At 42.1% G+C, this 21,329-nt stretch overlaps 1 protein-coding gene across 4 annotated transcripts in view; it reads right to left on the bottom strand.

Moving 5' to 3' along the window:
• Window positions 1–906: 906 nt before the first annotated feature.
• Window positions 907–21,329, bottom strand: part of SLC22A15 (solute carrier family 22 member 15) — a 48,984-nt gene continuing 28,561 nt past the window's right edge. For 2 of the 4 annotated variants that reach the window (XM_048818521.2, XM_048818493.2), the window contains 3 exons: window positions 20,753–20,825; window positions 13,482–13,670; window positions 907–8,466 (listed from right to left, as the gene is read on the bottom strand). In XM_048818521.2, coding sequence (XP_048674478.1) covers window positions 8,380–8,466; window positions 13,482–13,670; window positions 20,753–20,825 — 349 coding nt within the window. In that variant the 3' untranslated portion in view covers window positions 907–8,379. Of the gene's footprint in view, window positions 8,467–13,481; window positions 13,671–18,737; window positions 19,260–20,752; window positions 20,826–21,329 lie in introns of those variants that run through there. The other 2 variants (XM_048818501.2, XM_048818511.2) reach the window with 2 other exon arrangements.

Raw genomic sequence — 21,329 nt, 5'->3', positions numbered from 1 at the left:
CAATATTTAGAGGGGAGACATTATCTCCAGTATCCCTAAGCCATATTTTTTCAGGTATATAAAGAGACTCTCTCTTGACATGATACAGGAAGTGCACTTCAGCTATTCATTACTTTTTTCTCAGTTAATGAAAACAAGTGTTAAAATATTGCCAGTAGCTGTCACGGTATTTCATAAAGTGGTATAATTTTAGACTGAACACTTTAGGGCAGGGACCATATTTTCATGTGTTTGTGCAGCACCCAACACAACAGGACCCCAAGTCCCAATCAGTGTCTGTGCATACTACCATAATATCAATATTAAAAACAACTGCAGCATTGACATTTTACTGTGCTAAATCCCCAAGAGTGTTTCCAGTCTTTCAACATCAAGCAACAATTGAGGCTGGTAGTAAATTGATTCTCACATTCCACTTAGAATCATAGAATATCAGGGTTGGAAGGGACCCCTGAAGGTCATCTAGTCCAACCCCCTGCTCGAAGCAGGACCAATTCCCAGTTAAATCATCCCAGCCAGGGCTTTGTCAAGCCTGACCTTAAAAACCTCTAAGGAAGGAGATTCTACCACCTCCCTAGGTAACGCATTCTAGTGTTTCACCACCCTCTTAGTGAAAAAGTTTTTCCTAATATCCAATCTAAACCTCCCCCACTTGCTCCAGTTTGTTTTTGTTAGAAATGATCTGTGATGGATATAGTGGAATATATTGATTAGTACTGACAGTCACAGCTTCCCAGGGGTTTTGTGGCATTGCCATTCCACAATGACCTGCTTTCCACCTTGTCAATTTCCTCTTGAACAATCAGTTATAAATATCTGTTCTATTAGAGATCACTTCTCACCCTTCGGAAAACAAAAAGGGGGTCAGGCAAGTAAAATCAGTACAATAAAATAGGCTTGCAATGGTCCAGAACAGCTGATGTTTATTGAGAGAGCTTGCATTAGTGAAAGAAAAGGCACAAAGTAAGCGACAAAGACATTTATATGAACTGTATGAGTCAGAGGCCGTTTCAGAGTTTTTACAAATTACTTAAAAGTTACCATGCCATGGCAGACAAATATCTACGAAATCTTAAAGATTAAGATCTTAAAAATGCTCAAAAGGTCACCCAGAAATAAATTAACATCTCCCAGAATGTAAAGCATATCCCATATTGATTTCTGGCTAAATAGTGTTATTACATTTTGGGAGAAAAGTAGCTTTAAAATGTGTAAAATTTTAATGGAGTCCTTTTTTTAAAATCTCACATTGCAAAAGGTTCCAAACTTGAACCAACTTGCTGGTTTTACCTTGCAGAGCTCCAGTGAATTACAGCAGCTATAGATCAAACAATGTGCATCAAATACAGAAACAACCCAGACAGAAGACGAGAGTCTTAGTTGTTCTGAATATTTTTACATTTGTTATAACAGTTTAGTCTTCTGTGGCAAACATCTTAAAAGGAGACGGACCCAGCACTTAGTCACACTGTGTAAGTGAATGCCACCATTACAAAAGACATATGTTAGGGAAACAAATGTTTTGAGGCTTGAACAAATGGTGACTTCTTGGTGTTCTAAAAAAAAAAAACCCAAACAATCCCACAGGCTTTAACCGTACAACTGAGAACTAGAAATGGCACTCAGAGGATGATGACAGAAGGACAACTTCCAAATTCAATAAATCCACATATTTATGCTGAAAGGCCTTGTACACACAGTGCTCAAGAAGTCCAAATCAAGGATTAAAAAAATATATACCCACACATTGCATAAAACAAACATCTAAAACTTTCTGCCTGGGTACATGGCCCAAGCAAAAACCCAACCCCTCTAACCACCAGACATCTTTTTGCTTAACCAACAGGCTGACAAGCACTTCTGAATGTAGGATCAAATTCCATCCTGGTATAAGCAGGTACAACTTCACTAAAGTCAATGGGAGTTATACTGGCAATGAACTTGGTCTTATGTTGAAAAAACAAAGTTCATCCACTTAGCTGCTCCTCTGTCAGGGTAATGTCCAAATTCTGACTGAAGTTGAAATCAGTGGGGTTGTGTAAAGGTAACTCAGGGCAGAATTTGATCCTCTGTTCAGGAATTTCATTTGCTTGTCCTATGCGAATAATTAACTGCTTATGAAAGGCTAAGAGCAAGGAGAAACAAGACAGTGCGAGCGTACAGTCTTTTGCCCAACAGATGGGTTTCAGCACAGTAAAGGCCTGGTTTGCAGAAGAGCAGAGCATCACCAATGACAGCCATGGTTGTTCCACCCTTCTAAAACTACCCCCCACTCCACCCCAAAACAACCCTTGTACTTACATTCACTATTCAAAACTCACTGTAAAAAGCATTAAAGCCATAAGTCCTTCCCCGTTTCAAGTTAATCAGTGGATCACCAGCAGCATACAAACAAAACAATGGAAACTATTTTTTCCCATAGTTTCCTAAAATCTCTTTAATGTAATATTCAGTACCAAATAAAGATTAATGGAAAGAGGTAGCTTAAAAAAATCCAATGTTATTAACTCAAGGAAGGAAAAGCTGCTACCATTAAGTACGCTGTGCAATAAAAATTTTCTTCTTAAAGCAAAAATTATACCTGCACAATGACTGCATCTCATTCAGTCTTCATCAATAACATATAAAAAAAGGTTTTGATTTCACTTTTCCTTGGAATTAAAGACTGACCATTTAGAGACTCACCTGAAATTCTAAGGGAAGAAAATAGGTTATTAGCATTTCCCTAAAGTATTCTATTCTTCGATATACTGTAAATTGTATTTTTAATGTGTTGACAATACCAAATCTTTCCATAAAGTTCTGCTCTTTTCAGATTATACACAGATCCCAACTAAATCCTTAGCAGCCTTTCAACTTTTATTGATCATTTAAAACCATTTAAGGCCAAAATCTGAGCAACACTTCATGAATTTAGAAGGCTTCATGGATACTGCACCATTCAAATACAGCTGTTTAGTATTTCTGTAAATATAATCTATCCATTTAGTAATCAGAAATTCTGATTACTATTGTTGTCACACTTTATCTGGCTCCTGATTGACTATGAATCTGAGCAGTATATCAAAGTTGGCTGGGAAGCAGTAATATTTTGTTTTAGAGACTCATGCACTATTTGTAATTGAGGGGCAGATATACAAAAGGGAACAGTGATTGGTCCAGGCAGCCATGTTATATGTATCCACATAAAGGTGTGAATTATGCCACCTCATGGCTTTGTCCCATTCCATTTACCACCTGGAGGTACAGAATCTCTTTACAATCTTTTGGAGACAGGAAGCAGCCAGCTCCTGCTGTGCATTCCAGCAGTTGTCTGCATTTTTGCTGGCATACATGCTGCCACCAGAATTTAAGTTTTTTTTTAAAACAGTTCCAAAAGGAAACTGAACTCTCTTGTAGACATTTTAAAACTTAACACTGCCCTTAATTAAAATATACCAGTTCAACCATCTACTTCATTCTATAAACTCCATGTGGCCTTCAATTAACATTTCTTAAAAGTCTGATGAGTGAACTAACAAATTCTAGCAAGTGGTCTTATCTTGTTTATCCTGATCTTGAAGAGTGAGCTTTGATATTTACAATAAAATAAGACCCTGCAGACTTGTGTATGATATATGAGACAGGCAACGGTTTCATGTTATGCAAATTCTATACTTTGTTTTTTAATATTAATCTCTTTGGCTAATTACTGTCTCTGCAAGCAGTGAGAAGGGTTTCAGAAACAATGGTCATTAAAGTGCAAAGAGCATTAAGGCATGAACAAAGGTAGTTCTCCCTTTTCCTGTCCTAAAGATCCATGGAGAGATGCTTGTAAATCTAGTTTTATCCGGTCACATGGAAGAATTCCAAATGAACACACAGAATTAGTTTTAGACATTATTTCATTCCAGCTTAGAAATCTGGCAACTGCTTATACCAATTCCGTAGAATTACCTACGGATAGCACCAGTCCAAACTGATTTGAGGACACTTAAAAGCACTTTAGCACTAGGGACAGTTCAAATGAATCAAAGTAAAACAAAAATCGATTCCCTATTTATATTTTCTTAGTATTTTTCACTAGGTTTGCAATCAAAGCTATTTTAGGATGATTCAAGAAGCTATCAGTAGGAGAGAGGGGATGAAAAAAAGTAAATAAATTTAGGCTGACTTTCAAGGTAACTTTTTAAAACATCTATTAGACTGGAATAGTCCTATCACATGGATCATCTGAAGGTTACAGTAGATTGGAGTAGGCACTGGCAACTATATGGTAATGAAGAATGCTGCACTGGATGCTAGAGGTGAAAGAGCTACAATATCAAATAAGCCCTTTCCATATGATTTCTATAATAATAGCGATTTCTCCATCTAAGAACCTTTCTTTCACTCTTTATACCCTACAATGAATTCATAGAGTACTGAAACTCAAAACAGTTACATGCATAGTCCTGCACTAGAAATAATTAATGTAAGAAGAGCTGTGCATAAAGACTTAGCTAGTCCACCCAGAGGCATGCATGTACATGCTAACTTCCACCATACAATCCTTGTGTTGCACACAGATTTTTTGGTGTATGTGCTGCCAGCCAGAATTGGGCCCATAATACTGATATACTGACATGAATGTATTACAGTTTTAAAATAAACGAAACTGAGACGCTAACGCCATAGCTTCCATAACATTTTTCTTTCTTGAATTTGCTTGACCAAGTCAACATGGTCTAGAACTTAGAGCACATCCCCTGCCATACCCTGATAACAGAGTTGGGAAATGGTAAGAAGATGGGTCTCGCTGGAAGCAGTGCTGACCTGATCTCTGCTGTGGGAAAGTCTCAGTTCTCTACAGTAGAGCCCCATAAAGAGACCCAGCTGAAAAACAACTTCTACAAAACAAGGATATATAGGTAAGAGACTGACAGCTACCAACTTGGATTTATTCTTATGTCTACACAGGACCAAGAACCCTGAATAGTGCAGATCACTTATGTAAAGTTAGCCTAGCAACAATGGAATAAAATAAGCATGGGGAGAGCATTTGTCAAACTTCAATCAAGAATTGCAAGGATTAAATCTGTCAGATCATCAGTGCTATTTTAGTGTCACTAACAGTGATACTTTTCTTTTTGATCTGGTGTATATTCAAGTTTCCCTGGGCAGATGTCCAATACGTGCTGCCCATACATGGGAAGAATCAGAATAAGGCCAGCTCTGAACCATTAGATTATACCTGGAGGTAGGGTAGCCATACAAATGTTGTGACTTGGGGGTCTAATTAAAACAGGCACTAGCTGCAGAGTTCAGAACAGCATGCATTGTCAATCTGAAGAGTTCTGCTTAGCACTATTGGTCTGCCTAGATACAGTGTATGCTGTCCATACTTGCCATGAAATGCTGTGCATCATATGTGCACAACAAATGCTAACTAGGGCAAAGTATCTGATGCCACAATGGCTTAGGACTTCTCTGTATGAAACAGGAATCTTCTTCTGTTCTGTAGCAGGTGGTCAGCTTGTACCACCCGCAACTTCTAAGCACAAACCCAAACACCAGAGGTGCCAGACTGAAGCACATGGAGTGCAAGAGTAATAAGTCATTTGTCAGAATCCTTCTGTAAAAAAAAAACAAAACAAAAAAACAAACAAACACAAAACAAAAAAACCCCCAACGAACACTGAGCTTCCGCCTAGGAAGATCCTGTTCTAGCAATTCACTGGCCCAAAAATAAATAAATAGCCACTCAACAGCCTCTATGGCAGACACAGTAGGAGGTCCTCAACCTTTGAATGTGCAAACCCGGGACAGACTCAGTATAAGGGTCTCCAAAAAAACTGCAATTAATTTATTTCACATAAAAGTTTCTTCATCCTTGGTTTTGCAATCATATGTATAAGAGTGCTTGTATGAAATGGAGGTACATTTAACCTTAAACTAGGGGCTGTCACAAATTTTGACCATGATCCTACAAAGAAATCCACCCACCTGAACCACTGCAACCACACGGAGTAACAATGGAAAGTTGCATGGATGGATCTCTTTGCAGGTTTGGGACTTTTAGCAAAAACAAAACCAACAAGGCCAAGAGCGCTAGTCAGTCTCACAAAGGAGTCCCTATTTCCACTGCTTAAAGCCAGAAAGAGGCAGTGATTCCATTGTGGAGATTGATCCCCTAAGAAATATAGGGTTTGTGACAACATCAGTACAGTTCCTAGGTACTGCAGCATTAATTTCAGTAAGAGCTATTGCACATGTAGAACCTTTGAGGAAAAAAATCACCAAGAACCTAATGAAAAGAAAAAAAACCCTTTCCGTCCCATGTTTCTTATAATCCCCATATTTTAAAGTGTCAAATGTCAAACTAGAAAAAAAAAGCACAACACACAAACTTAATTATAACTCCAAGAACTCCACTCAGTCATTTTCCTATGTATAAATAAGGCTGAAAACATCCAGATTAGTTTTAAAAAGTTCTATTAATTTTGCTATCTCATCCACAAGAGCTGTGCAAGAGTCAGGAGAGATCAAAGCGTGGGCTGCTGGTCAAATGTCCCACTGTTGTCTACAATGCAGCCAGCAGTCCTCTTCATCTTCCCTACTGATGTGCTACCTGCAGCGACCACTGAACCCCACTACAGCTCACCGTTGTGCTCATAGCACTGTATCAATCTGTGCAGATCAAGATGGAGTACTGCATGCTAGAACATGTAGTCTTGTGGGCTTCCCCTCTGCACTGAAGATGAGGATAGCAGCACTACATTCCACTCAGGTAACAGAGATACAACTCTTGGGCTCCTAGAAAGTTGCCTATGCAGCTCTTGACTGGACAAAGTTTAGATAGCCTGCTGTAAGTTTCAGATCCGATCTTCTGCTTCCTTCCGGAATAACTGAGTTTTTCGCTCTGACTCTGGAATATGTTCAGTAAACACCCTTCTCCCCAATTATTTGATCATGTATTATTTTCCAATAGAATAACCAGCTACCTTTACACTTTTAATATGAAATTTGATCCCATAAACTGCAAAGAATTATATAGAAGTCAACTGTAACAGCTAGGAATATTGAATCCGTACCAAAAGGCCGCATCTATTAGTTGGAAAAACACTCAACATCTTTCTCTTTCAGTATACTTAAAAAAAAAGTTTAGTGTAAACAAAAGAATACAGTTCTCCCTCAGCAAGGTCAAGTAATTAATTGAATGTGGGCTCAAGAAACTTCCAAAGAACTTTATCTACATACAGAATTTTAAAGTAAATACTAGCATCCTCTTGCAATGATCCCCAAGACACTAGTAGCAGCCTGCACAGGCAATTTCAGTACTCTGCACCACTGCATGCAGATCTCATTTTTCCTCCATAGCCATAATCATGGAAAGCCCACAATAATGCAAAACATAGCTAAGTAAAATTACTTCCCGTAAGACATTCACTCTATGCCATGGAAAAACAAGTCCCTCAGCTTACATGGCAAAGTGACAAACACAAAATCAATCAGAATATGCAACAGAAATTCAGAGCCATCCTGAGATTTACAGACTGTCATGACAAACCTGTGTGAGAAAGAACCAAAATAAAAGGGAAAAAAAGGAAGTTGTTTTGAGAGGTGCAAGGGCTGGGTGGAGGAGACAGATAGGGGGAGAAGAGATCAGCAATAATGGAGATTTTGTTTTACTTAAGTCCCTCTGCCCTTTCCTATTAGCTGGTCCCTCTAACCTTTGATGGCCCCTCTAGACATCCACCCTACAACATCAATGAGTACAGCTATCTTTTGTTGGTGTTCCCTAAGCACTTGAGGTATGAAATTCCATTCCAGTGAGCGGATGCAGAACTGGTGGAGATTCCATAGTTCATTCTTTCCAGTGTGCTGCAGGTTACTTGAGAGGATTTCAAGAATTTGTTCCCATCATACTGGCCTATAGTATCTTCTGTGTCCAGTTTAACTCTTTAGGTTTCATCCATCTGAAGAAGCCTAGTTGAAACCTTTCCAGTTTATGGATTTCAGCTGCTTCAAAATCAACATGAGCCCACCTTGAAGGAAAAATGCAAACACATGCAGCGGAAGTCTGCAAGTTGAATCAGTTCTCAAGTTCAAGTTTCAGAAATACCTCAAATCCCTCCCCATCATCTTTGGCCTCAAACCTAGCCTGCAATCATAAGTTTGAGCCACAAACATTTGAATGGTTTTCATGAGTAAGAAAAAAAAAAATCAGCAGTGGTCACCAGTCAAACCACTGTAATGCATCTGAGTAGTACTCTAATTCCTCCCCCAGTGCTGGAAAGGCAGAGGCACTTGCCCTGTTATAATTCACCCGCAGACAGTTCCAGTTTTATTTTTACAGGTGGACCTGGCTGGACAAGTTTAAAAAAAAAAAAAAGGCATAAAAAGGAAAGCTTCCTCTTGTTACTTGATCATTTGGGTCTCTTCATCAGCATCATAGAATTCTTCATCTTCACTTTCACTCCCCGCAGAGCGATCTTTATCTGCAGACTAGGAAAAAAAATGAAATTGTTAACACATTCAACAGTTAACATTGAAAAAATGTACTTTTGCAGCACCTTCAGAGCATCTCAAAGTGCTCTTTACAAATAGGAAGCATTACAACCCTACTGAGAGGTGGGGAGGATTTTGCCCATTTTACACAGGGGAAACTGAAGTACAGAGAAGTTAAATGACCTGCCCAAGGTCAGTTCCACTTGGATCTGAGGATTTTAGATTCATACTTCTTCGAACCCTCTTAGCAAATGATGGACTTTTATCCAGCATGAACTCCTGTACTCCCTTTAGCTGACTAAGGAGGTCGGATGCAAGACAAGTGAACTGACTAGGATGGCTTGATCTGGCATTCTACAAAGCTTTCTGAGTTACGAAAGCAGTAGCAATGTTCCTGTCCCTCTGATCTACTAGAAGCAAAGGCTCAGGAAGCAGAGTTTGGGGGAAATGCCTCTTCATCCCTATTTATCATGAGTGGACATCTTCCTACACAAGCTTCACATTTAAAAAAAAAAAAAAAAAGGGCATTTGCCAGGATTACCTGCCATGGAGATAAACAAAGCTCCAACTAGCCAGCAATATAAAAAGCCTAAACACAGGTGAAAAGAGACTCATGGGACCAGAAAGCTTTTACAAAACAAGCTAACTACGAGAAAAAACAAAACAGCAAAAAACTAACTATGCCTGACACAAAGGGAAAGAGGTTCTGCAGGCACTGAAACTGTTGGAAAGGGAGAAACTGTGGGACAAAAGGCTATTCTGTACTCTTGCAATCTACAATGCAAGGGTGTGCAACATACATACCTGCAAGCTATTTTCACTACTTGAAAAGTTTGTGGCTTGCGATCCAAGTCAGGTGACTATCTGGGGTAGAGAAGGGAACTGCAGAGACAATTTGCTAAATGAGAGCTGAAACTAGATCTCCCTACTCCCAGGGCTGTACTTTGGCCACGAGATCATTCTTATCCTCCAAGCAAAGGAAGTTGCCCGACTTGCACTAATTACATATAAGAGGGGAATTGTTTCCCGCCCCCCCCCAAAAGGTTAGAGTGGTGCAAGTGCGAAAATACACACATTTGAAATTTTGTTTGGATGAACAACATTCTTTCAGACAGAGCATTTCCAGCAGTAAGCACCCCCTAATACCTTGGTAGGGAACTGTGCTCTGCACTGACTAAAGGAATGGGTGATAAATTGTGAACAATAATAGAATCACAGGACTGGAAGGGACCTTGAGAGGTCATCTAGTCCAGTCCCCTGCACTCATAGCAGGACTAAGCAATATCTAGACGATCCCCAACAGGTCTTTGTCTAACCTGCTCTTAAAAACCTCTAACGATGGAAATTCCACAACCTCCCTGGGCAATTTATTCCAGTACTTAGCCACCCTGGCAGTTAGGAATTTTTTCCTAATGTCCAACCTAAACCTTCCTTGCTGCAATTTAAGCCCGCTGCTTCTTGTCCTATCCTCAGAGGTTAAAAAGTAATTCTTTCGTTCTACTCTGCGCTGATTAGGCCTCAGCTGGAGTACTGTGTCCAGTTCTGGGTGCCACGTTTCAGGAAAGATGTGGACAAATTGGAGAAAGTCCAGAGAAGAGCAACAAAAATGATTAAAGGTCTAGAAAACATGACCTGTGAGGGAAGATTGAAAAAATTGGGTTTGTTTAGACTGAGAGGGGACATAAGTTTTCAAGTACATAAAAGGTTGTTACAACGAGGAGGGAGAAAAATTGTTCTTCTCGTGTCTTGCTTACCACAGTCCTGCTAATACATCCCAGAATGATGTTCACCCCCCCCCCCCCAACAGTAGTACATTGTTGACTCATATTTAGCTTGTGGTCCACTATGACCCCCAGATCCCTTTCTGCAGTACTCCTTCCTAGACCGTCATTTCCCATTTTGTATGTGTGCAACTGATTGTTCCTTCCTAAGTGGAGGATTTTGCATTTGTCCTTATTGAATTTCATCCTATTTACTTCAGACCATTTCTCCAGTTTGTCCAGATCATTTTGAATTATAATCCTATCCTCCAAAAACCTTGCAAGCCCTCCCATCTTGGTATTGTCCGCAAACTTTATAAGTGTACTCTCTATGCCATTATCTAAATAATTGATAAAGATATTGAACAGAACTGGAACCAGAACTGATACCTGTGGGACCCCACTCATTATGCCCTTCAAGTTTGACTGTGAACCACTGATAACTATTCCCTGGGAACGGTTTTTCAACCAGTTATGCAACCATCTTATAATAACTCCATCTAGGCTGCATTTCCCTTGTTTATGACAAAAATCACAAATACCATTTCCTAAAATATCCTTTTGATTTCCCTGAATGTCTCATCCAAGTATTGACCCAGCCCAATCCTGTTCAGCTTGCAATATCTGTCTTTCACAGATTCTGAAGTGCTTTAGAACCCAATCATAGAATATCAGGGTTGGAAGGGACCTCAGGAGGTCATCTAGTCCAACCCCCTGCTCAAAGCAGGACCAATCCCCAGTTTTTGCCCCAGATCTCTAAATGGCCCCCTCAAGGATTGAACTCACAACCCTGGGTTTAGCAGGCCAATGCTCAAACCACTGAGCTATCCCTCCCCCCTATAAACGAAGCACCCCTGAAACACAGCCCTCTGGGATGGAAGGCAGCAACCAACCTGTGCATTACAGTTTTATAATACACTGCTACCTTGATATAACATGGTCCGATATAAAGCGAATTCTGATATAACGCGGTAAACGAGTGCTCCAGGGGGTGTGGCTGCTCGCTCTGGTGGATCAGCACGTCACGTGTGTGGCTTCGATATAACGCGGTTTCACCTATACCGCGGTACGATTTTTTAACTCCCGAGGAACGTGTTATATCGAGGTAGCAGTGTATCAGTGATTTATGGGTCTTCCTTGACATGGAGAATTATCGCACTCAGTGTATGTAACTTACAGACCTAAAAGCCCACAAAGCAACTGCTCCCAGAGAAGAGGGGAAAACATTAACACATGTATTGTCATAGAACAGGGGCCAGCAACCTATGGCATGCATACCGAAGGCAGCACGCGAGCTGATTTTCAGTGGCACTCGGCTGCCAGCCCGGGGTTCCGGCTGCCAGCCCCTTGCCAGCCGGGATCTCAGCCACCGGCCCGCTCAGCCCACTGCCTGCCTGGGGACATTGGAAAACTCAGCAAGGAAAAGCAAGGGCAAGGATCACACTAAACTGATAAGATCTGCATTTTAAATTTAATTTTAAATGAAGCTTAAACATTTTAAAAACCTGATTTAATTTACGTACAACTGTAGTTTAGTTATATAATATAGACAGAGAGAGAGACCCCTTCTAAAAACGTTAAAATGTATTACTGGCACACGAAACCTTAAATTACAGTGAATAAATGAAGACTTGGCACACCACTTCTGAAAGGTTGCCAACCCCTGGCATAGAATCAGACAAGTCTTCTTACTTTGCCCAACCCAGACTAACAACATTGGACACGGTCAGATTTTCTCTGCAAATCTTTGAGCACAGTGGGAGATTATCCAAATATTTCAGCTCTTATGAATCATGTAAAGTGGCTATACCCAGTCCTTGTCGATAATTAAGGGGTTTGCCAGTGCAGTTGTACCAGCAAATCCTCCTTGTATAGATGCAGTTTTTACCAGCAAAAGAGTTGGTTTAAACTGCATCTATACCAGGAGGGCGAAAAAAAAGCTATTCCAGCAAAATGGCTTTGATGGTATAACTGGGGTATAACACTACACTGATGGTATAACGCTAGGGCATTTGCTAACACAGCTATGTCAGGAAAAAAAATCACTCCGCTAATCGAGTCTATGACATAGTATGTTGGCAAAACTTAAATGTACACTAGGCATCAGTGGGTATCCAGCAGAACAATGTATTAAGTAATCCTAATGGCAGCTCCACCAGACTTTTCTATCACCTTTATCAGACAGGGTTAATGTTTAACAGCTTTTCATTTTCCATATGTTTTACCTGTGATTGTCTTAAAAAATGTATAATGTGTCAGAGGCCATCTTGGGTGTAACTTCACTGAAGTAGACAGTGTCTCTGCAGACATGAATCTGACTCCTTTTGTTTTATCTGGATTCAAATCAGATGTATATCTGGGGAAGCGTGTTCCTAAAGACTGAGTATTTTTTCATTTCGTTTAATGTGACAAGATGTACCTTCTAGTGCTCCAAGTCAATCTATAATCTTTATAAACCCTACAATACTTATACGTTTTGGACCAGTGTTAAGAAACCTAAGATCCCTCCCCAAACTTAATCACTCTTTCCACTCATTTATTTCTCCCTCCCCAGGAGAAAAAAATAGATGAAAGAACTCTCACACCAAGACATGACTGGAAGGTCAACAAAACCTGATGAATGAACAAAGGGAAGCAAACTCAGCAGTCAAGTAAACCTCACTGAAAATACCTTGCCTCCAAGTCTCCTCATTATTAAGCCTGGGAGCTGTTAGATCATGCATCTCAACTAATCTCAGCTACTACGGTCAGGTGTGAGGTAGACATCAGAGTTAACCAGGTTCTAACCAATTTAAGGCTTTGTATGTTAGAACCAACATCTTAAATTGCACCCAAAAACAAAAAGTGGAAGCCTGCACAGATTATAGAATACAGGCACAGCCCTCCCTCATAAACCAGCTGCTGCATCTTGTGCCAGATAAGGTTTTTGAAAGGTCTTACGGACCAGCCTTATAGGACCCAGCAGACTAGAGGTGACAGAGGCAGAGATCTCTGTGTTAGGGTCCTTTATCCTAAATGGAAAGTTGTAACTTTTTCACCAAGCATGAGAGGGATGAGTTGACCTAGCTAGGATCTGAGCCTGCACTTGCAGAGAATATTGCAGATATGATGGTAAGATCACTAAACTATCCCCAGTGTCCCCTTGGAGCCTGTCATCCACAGACTAAGCACCATCTAGTTCGGCACTCCTAAAGTTGACAGCTGTAATCGATGCACTACAATGGTGGAGAAGTATTAAGAAAAGTGATGTACCCGTGAGCCGCCTAGTGCTTGCAATGACATAGCTTCGTCCCCCAGTCTCCAGTATGAGCACACCTGCAGGTCTGATATTGTCTCTAGCAAAGGGCTGTTCAGTGTTTCTGGCAACAACAAACTCAGGAGCCCCGACAACACGCCAGTCACTCCAAACACGATGTATGGCAGAGACCACTGCACGGATTTCTGGAAATTAAGAGCAGAGATAGTTAAGGAAAGGGGGGCAAACATATCGCATTTTACATATTCAAGCACTTAATTTTCAGCCACCCTGTGAGGTAGGTATTGTCACATTACACCACGTTCTTCATAGAGATATTATGAGATAATTATGGCATAACTATAACGTATTTTATGCAAGATTGATCATGTGAGATATTGAAAAGGCTATGATTTACTGAATATAATTATACTACTTATATGCATGTATCATTTTGGTATCTGAAGTTAGGAATATTGTTTATGCATCTATTACAAATGTGTTTACACCTGGGGAACGCCCATTAGGCAGAATGCACACAGTCTAGATGGCTGGCTGGAAAGGGCCATTACGGAGAACAGGTCTTAGAAAAAGTTAATCTCCCACCAGGGAGCCTTCCTGAGGATGCTACAAACAGACTGAGTCATTGCTGCTGTGACCCTACAGACATGTGACCAAGTCACCTGTACTGGACTCCATCTTGGAATACCAGTGTATTTCCACTGAACAGGCACGGGAACCAAGCTTGGAGACAAAGCTATTTAAGGCAGAAGAGTGACATCAGGGTTCTTCGCTGACTCCCCACCCAAAGGAGACGCTTGGAAACACCTGAGAAACAAGGACTGGACTGGGGGAGAAGGGTTGGACCCAGGCTAGAGGGATTTCTAGCCTGTGAAAGCAATATCTGGGGGTTTTAAGCTGCAAGCAAGGGCAGCTGGCCCCTTAATCTCTACAAACTGCCTGAATCAACAATTAGGGTGAGAATTTGCTACTCATATCCAATCTCTTTAGTATATTATGCTTAGATTGCGTTTTTGTTTATTTGCTAGGTAATCTGTTTTGATCTGTTTGCTATCTCAAATCATAGAATATCAGGGTTGGAAGGGACCTCAGGAGGTCATTTAGTCCAACCCCCTGCTCAAAGCAGGGCCAATCCCCAACTAAATCATCCCAGCCAGGGCTTTGTCAAGCCTGACCTTAAAAACTTCTAAGGAAGGAGATTCCACCACCTCCCTAGGTAACGTATTCCAGTGCTTCACCATTCTCCTTGTGAAAAAGTTTTTCTTAATATCCAACCTAAACCTCCACACTGCAACTTGAGACCATTACTCCTTGTTCTGTTATCAGCTACCTTTGAGAACAGTCTAGATCCATCCTCTTTGGAACCCCCTTTCACGTAGTTAAAAGCAGCTGTCAAATCCCCCCTCATTCTTCTCTTCTGCAGAAGAAACAATCCCAGTTCCCCCAGCCTCTCCTCATAAGTCATGTGTTCTAGTCCCCTAATCATTTTTGTTGCCCTCCGCTGGACGCTTTCCAATTTTTCCACATCCTTCTTGTAATGTGGGGCCCAAAACTGGACACAGTACTCCAGATGAGGCCTCACCAATGTCGAATAGAGGGGAATGATCACGTCCCTCGATCTGCTGGCAATGCCCCAACTTACGTAGCCCAAAATGCCATTAGCCTTTGTTAGGATATAGATATTCAGGCCTGTCTGTAAAGGCCTATACTCTAAGAATTTAGGTGTAATCTTATCCCTTGGCTAGTTATAGAGGTATAAAAGAATCAAAATCACTGTCTGCCAGTGTAAGGTCCTTCTCTTACTGCGACAGTCTGAGGCCCTGTTCTTAGGCTAAGGCCTTTGGCTAAGCACAGACGCAGCCATAAGCTGGGAAGCGACCGGTCACCTCCTCACATTCCAAACTAGTCACATTGAAATAAGGTGCTATTGGGCTGTTAGGAATACAATCCTGTCCTGATAATGCCTATGCCTCCAGCGAAAGGGAAGTGCCTAGAAAATGTAAAAGGAAACTTAGTTTGATAGCTTCCTGTCTGGCAAGAACTCACTTATCAATAGCTGGGATGTGAAATCCTCATTTCTGTGTTTGTTCTATCACTGTAGTCCCCATTTCCCCACTGTTTGTCTGTATAATCTCTGTCTGGTTCTGCGATTGTTTCTGTCTGCTGTATAATTAATTTTGCTGGGTGTAAACTAATTAAGGTGGTGGGATATAATTAGTTAAATAATCATGTTACAATATGTTAGGATTGGTTAGTTAAATTCCAGGAAAATGATTGTGCTCATCCAGCTTTTCTAAATAGGCTTGAACCACTTCTTTCTCCACAGAGGGCTGGTCACCTCCTCCCCATGCTGTGCTGCCCAGTGCAGTAGTCTGGGAGCTGACCTTGTTCGTGAAGACAGAGGCAAAAAAAGCATTGAGTACATTAGCTTTTTCCACATTCTCTGTCACTAGGTTACCTCCCTCATTTAGTAAGGGGCCCACACTTTCCTTGACTTTCTTCTTGTTGCTAACATACCTGAAGAAACCCTTCTTGTTACTCTTAACATCTCTTGCTAGCTGCAACTACAGGTGTGATTTGGCCTTCCTGATTTCACTCCTACATGCCTGAGCAATATTTTTATACTTTTTCCTGGTCATTTGTCCAATCTTGTAAGCTTCTTTTCTGTGTTTAAGATCAGCAAGGATTTCACTGTTAAGCCAAGCTGGTCACCTGCCATATTTACTATTCTTTCTACACATCGGGACGGTTTGTCCCTGTAACCTCTATAAGGATTCTTTAAAATACCACCAGCTCTCCTGAACTCCTTTCCCCCTCATGTTATTCTCCCAGGGGATCCTGCCGATCAGTTCCCTGAGGGAATCAAAGTCTGTTTTTCTGAAGTCCAGGGTCCGTATTCTGCTGCTCTCCTTTCTTTCTTGTGTCAGGATCCTGAACTCGATCATCTCATGGTCACTGCCTCCCAGGTTCCCATTCACTTTTGCTTCCCCTACTAATTCTTCCCTGTTTGTGAGCAGCAGGTCAAGAAGAGCTCTGCCCCAGTTGGTTCCTCCAGCACTTGCACCAGGAAATTGTCACCTACACTTTCCAAAAACTTCTTGGATTGTCTGTGCACCACTGTATTGCTCTCCCAGGAGATATCAGGGTGATTGAAGTCTCCCATGAGAACCAGGGCCTGCGATCTAGTAACTTCTGTTAGTTGCCGGAAGAAAGCCTCATCCACCTCATCCGCCTGGTCCGGTGGTCTATAGCAGACTCCCACCACGACGTCACCCTTGTTGCTCAGGCTTCTAAACTTAATCCAGAGACTCTCAGGTTTTTCTGCAGTTTCATACTGGAGCTCTGAGCAGTCATACTGTTCTCTTACATACAATTCAACTCCCCGACCGTTTCTGCCCTGCCTGTCCTTCCTGAACAGTTTATACCCATCCATGACAGTACTCCAGTCATGTGAGTTATCCCACCAAGTCTCTGTTATTCAATTGCATCATAATTCCTTGACTGTGCTAGGACTTCCAGTTCTCCCTGCTTGTTTCCCAGGCTTCTTGCATTTGTGTATAGGCACTTAAGATAACTCGCTGATCATCCCGCTTTCTCAGTATGAGGCAGAAGCCCTCCCCTCTTGCGCTCTCCTGCTCGTGCTTCCTCCCAGTATCCCACTTACCTCAGGTCTCCTTCCCCCGGTGAGCCTAGATTAAAGCCCTCCTCACTAGGTTAGCCAGCCTGCTTGCAAAGATGCTCTTCCCTCTCTTCGTTAGGTGGAGCCCATCCCTGCCTAGCACTCCTCCTTCTTGGAGCACCATCCCATGGTCAAAGAATCCAGAGCCTTCTCTGCGACACCACCTGCACAGCCATTCATTGACTTCCATGATTCAAATGGTCTCTACCTGGGCCTTTTCCTTCCACAGGGAGGATGGACGAGAACACCACTTGCACCTCAAACGCCTTTATCCTTCTTCCCAGAGCCACATAGTCTGCAGTGAGCTGCTCAAGGTTATTCTTGGCAGTATCATTGGTGCCCACGTGGAGAAGTAGGAAGGGGTAGCGATCCGAGGGCTTATAATCACTTAAAAAAAATCTCTTTTGTAGTTAATAAACTTATATTTGCTTGGTCTAAAACCAGTGTGTGGGAGTCATAACTGGGGGCAGAAAGTTGTGTATATTCCTCTCCACATTGAGGGAGGGGGCGAATTTCATGAGCTTAGGCTGTACAGTTCTCAGCGCAGCGCAAGACAGTATAATTTTGGCTTTACCCTCCAGAGGGGGGTGTGTGCAGTTGAGTAATTGGGAAATTCCCTAACTGAAACCTTCCCCTGCAGAACTGATCACAGCATCTGTATGTTTCTGAAGATGGCTGTGTCCCTACCTGTATGTGTGCTGGTGAAGGTGCAGACTGAAGCCTGGAAGAGGGCTTGACAGGCTGGTTACAGTAGTACTGTGTAAAGGGAACCCAGGCTGGTGGGTCAAGTGGGCTCAGTGACACCCCAGTTCCAGGTGGCACCCCGTGGGGAACCCATCACAGGTATGATACGTAAGGCTGCATGTCTGTCACGGAGGTCATGGAAGTCACGGATTCAGCCCCTAGGCCAGCAGCAGCAGTTTGGGTGTGTAGGAGGGGGCTCAGGGCAGGAGGGTGCGCTTACTGGGGGCGGGGGCGCACGAGAGGGAGGCTCCCTGGCTCTCACTGGCATAGGCAGAAGAGGGGATAGGAGGCGCCACGCGTTGGCCATGCCCGCAGGCCCCACCCCCACAGCTCCCATTGGCTGCGGTTCCTGGCCAGTGGGAGCTGCGCCTGCAGAGCCAGCACCTGGGGTGGGAGCAGCAATTGGAGCCCCCCCGGCCACAACTGTGAGGACATGTGGAGCCCGGCAGGGAGCCTGCGACTCCTGCCAATCCTCCCCCACTCCCCCCGAGCACCAGCAACGCTCCCCCCAGCACCAGCAGGGTCCCAAGCATCCCCCCACCCCCAAGTTTTAGTTAGGGGTATATAGTAAAGTCATGGACAGGTCACGGGCTATGAATGTTTGTTTACTGCCTGGGACCTGTCCATGACTTTCACTAAAAATACCTGTGACTAAAATGTAGCCTTCATGATACATAAAGATCGGAACAGAGGATTTCAAAAATGCTTGGAACCTCTGGATCCACAGGTTTTGGAACGAATTTTAAATAAGTGCCTGCTAAATTCATGTTTCAGAGTAACAGTCGTGTTAGTCTGTATTCGCAAAAAGAAAAGGAGTACTTGTGACACCTTAGAGACTAACCAATTTATTTGAGCATAAGCTTTCGTGAGCTACAGCTCACTTCATCGGATGCATACTGTGGAAAGTACAGAAGATCTTTTTATACACACAAACCATGAAAAAATTGGTGTTTACCACCACAAAAGGTTCTCTCTCCCCCCATCCCACTCTCCTGCTGGTAATAGCTTATCTAAAGTGATCACTCTCCTTACAATGTGTATGATAATCAAGGTGGGCCACTTCTAGCACAAATCCAGGGTTTAACAAGAATGTCGGGGGGTGGGGTGGGGGGAGAACAAAGGGAAATAGGTTACCTTGCTAAATTCATGCATTCAAGTTCTTGGCTATGAAATTTTTCCACAAACGCTGATTTGTGCACACAAATTGAGTAGATGTCAAATGCCAAATCAAATTTGGGGGAGAAAAAGTGTGAGTTGCCTAAAATGGAACTCCAGAAACTTGAATGTACAGTTTCAGGCAAATTGAGAAGCCAGGCAAGTTCATTTTGAAAATTTGAACCTTTAGATGCAACTGTTAAAAAAAAAAAAAATCAGTTAAGTTTTAAGTCTCACTTTCATTTGTGAAAAAATTCTAAATCAAGATAGGAGAAGTTAACACAATATTAGACTATGACCAGGCATAAAGGCACAATGTTTTATCACCAATATATACAATCTCAACTTTCTCCCCCACCAAAAAGACAAACCTTATTTACAAATGTGCTCGGGGGAACTCCCAAAACAAACAGTTTTTCTCCCCAATTCAACATTTATTTGTTCCCATATTTACGCAAAGCTGACATATGTTAAGTTTGATGAAGTCTCAAATTGATGATTTGTTTAAGATCGTTTGCTCAGATTCTCCACAATGCCAAGTTCTTTCCGGACACAGGAGAATGGAGTGCTCCCCATATACTCACCCGATCACCACCACCACCCATGTCAGGGAGCTTAGGACACTTCCTCAGGCAGATCTACACTGGCCTGAGCCTATCCTGGAGTACACTGGGGGCTGTATAGTCTACACCATCTAGCAATGAACTCCCAAAGGCCAGATAGTCAGAATACCCTCAACCCTGCCTTCCGGACAGACCCCTTTGCCCGAGTCAGGTGGGAGGGGATGCAGAAGCAAGAAAGCTCCACCCCACAGAGGGAATTGTCACCTGGTCAGAGTTGGCAGTTTCCAGTTCCTTTCTGCCAGAAGAAAATCTGACCATTTATTTTTATACAAATACCTCAGGTCACTATACCATACATAATATATGTAATTCCCCATCACCCTGATTTCTCATTCTGTTCAGGGCCTACTGCAAGATTCAGGCTCAGGGATTTTAAGTATCTCAGGTCTCTACACAAATATCCACATCTAGAAATATGACACTTAGCTACGAATTTTAATTTGCATGCATCTTGTGAGAGTGAAGCCAGTTGAGGCTGCCTCTCTCTTCTCCATTACGATATTAAGGTTAAACCGCAAACCTCACATTTCAAGGAATAAACTGATCACATCATTCCTTCCCTTTCCCCTATCCATTTCCAGAACTACATGTTTGCTGAGGCAATTTATATGAAGGGATTCATCTCTAGCATTAGCCACAGACAGAGTGGGGATAAGAACTACTAAAGAGAGTACAACAATCTCATCTGATATGGCAAATCCTACAAGCCAGCTTGGGTTTTAACTTTGCCTATTCAGGGTTTTAGGAGAGGCTCACCACCATAGTATCTGAGCATTTGAAAGTGGTCAGGCTGTTGCAGCGTATAGGCCAGTTCATGAAATCATTACATGGATAAAACACAGACTGAAACAAGTGGTGGGAGTTTTGCCTACATACGGGCTACATCCTGCTGTCCTTCACCATGTATGGAGAATCATGATACTATATTGACATGTCCTCCATGTTGATTATATTTTACAGATCTTGAATCATACACAGTTTATCCTATTTCCCCCATCCCTGCAAACATCTGATACATCAGAGCTAAGCAAGATATAAAGAAATAAAAATGTAAGTGCAGACAAACCAATGAAGGGATGAAGGGAGCAATAATCCCACCAACCCGGGAAAACATGGAGCAGGAACCCATTCCAACGTTCCTAAAGAAAAATACAGACATTAATCAATGGTATTTGCAGGAGAGGAATTAAGGAATTTTTTAAAAGATGTCTGCAATAAGAAAATTCTTGGTCATGGTACTATGCCTATGACAAAGTTTGTTGGCAAGGGAGGTATTGGAATGCTGCTCAAAGCATTTCAGTAATGGAATTGTACACAGTGCTGAAGAACAGAGACCCTGTTCACAAACAGAATTTCAGGCATTAGTGTAGCTGCCACAGCAGAGACAAAACCACTGTGAACTGTGATTTGGACTAGCGCACATTAACCTTTCTTGAAATTGGGGATAAATGGCACTAATCCAAAAATCACACCACATATCAGATTTGTGTGTCTACACTACAGGTGCACTGTATGAGCTACAGTGGCTGGCTGGCTACTAATGGCTGTACCTGGGGGAACCGCCAGTACAAAGTGCATCTATACGCTACATTCATCTGTCCACTCTCCTACAATGAGTATGTGGCTCCACTACTCCCTACTGG

Source organism: Caretta caretta, chromosome 1, assembly GCF_965140235.1.
Source record: "Caretta caretta isolate rCarCar2 chromosome 1, rCarCar1.hap1, whole genome shotgun sequence".
Taxonomy (NCBI): domain Eukaryota; kingdom Metazoa; phylum Chordata; order Testudines; family Cheloniidae; genus Caretta; species Caretta caretta.
The sequence above is the reverse complement of the archived record's forward strand: the minus strand, read 5'-3'. Positions and strand labels throughout refer to the sequence as shown.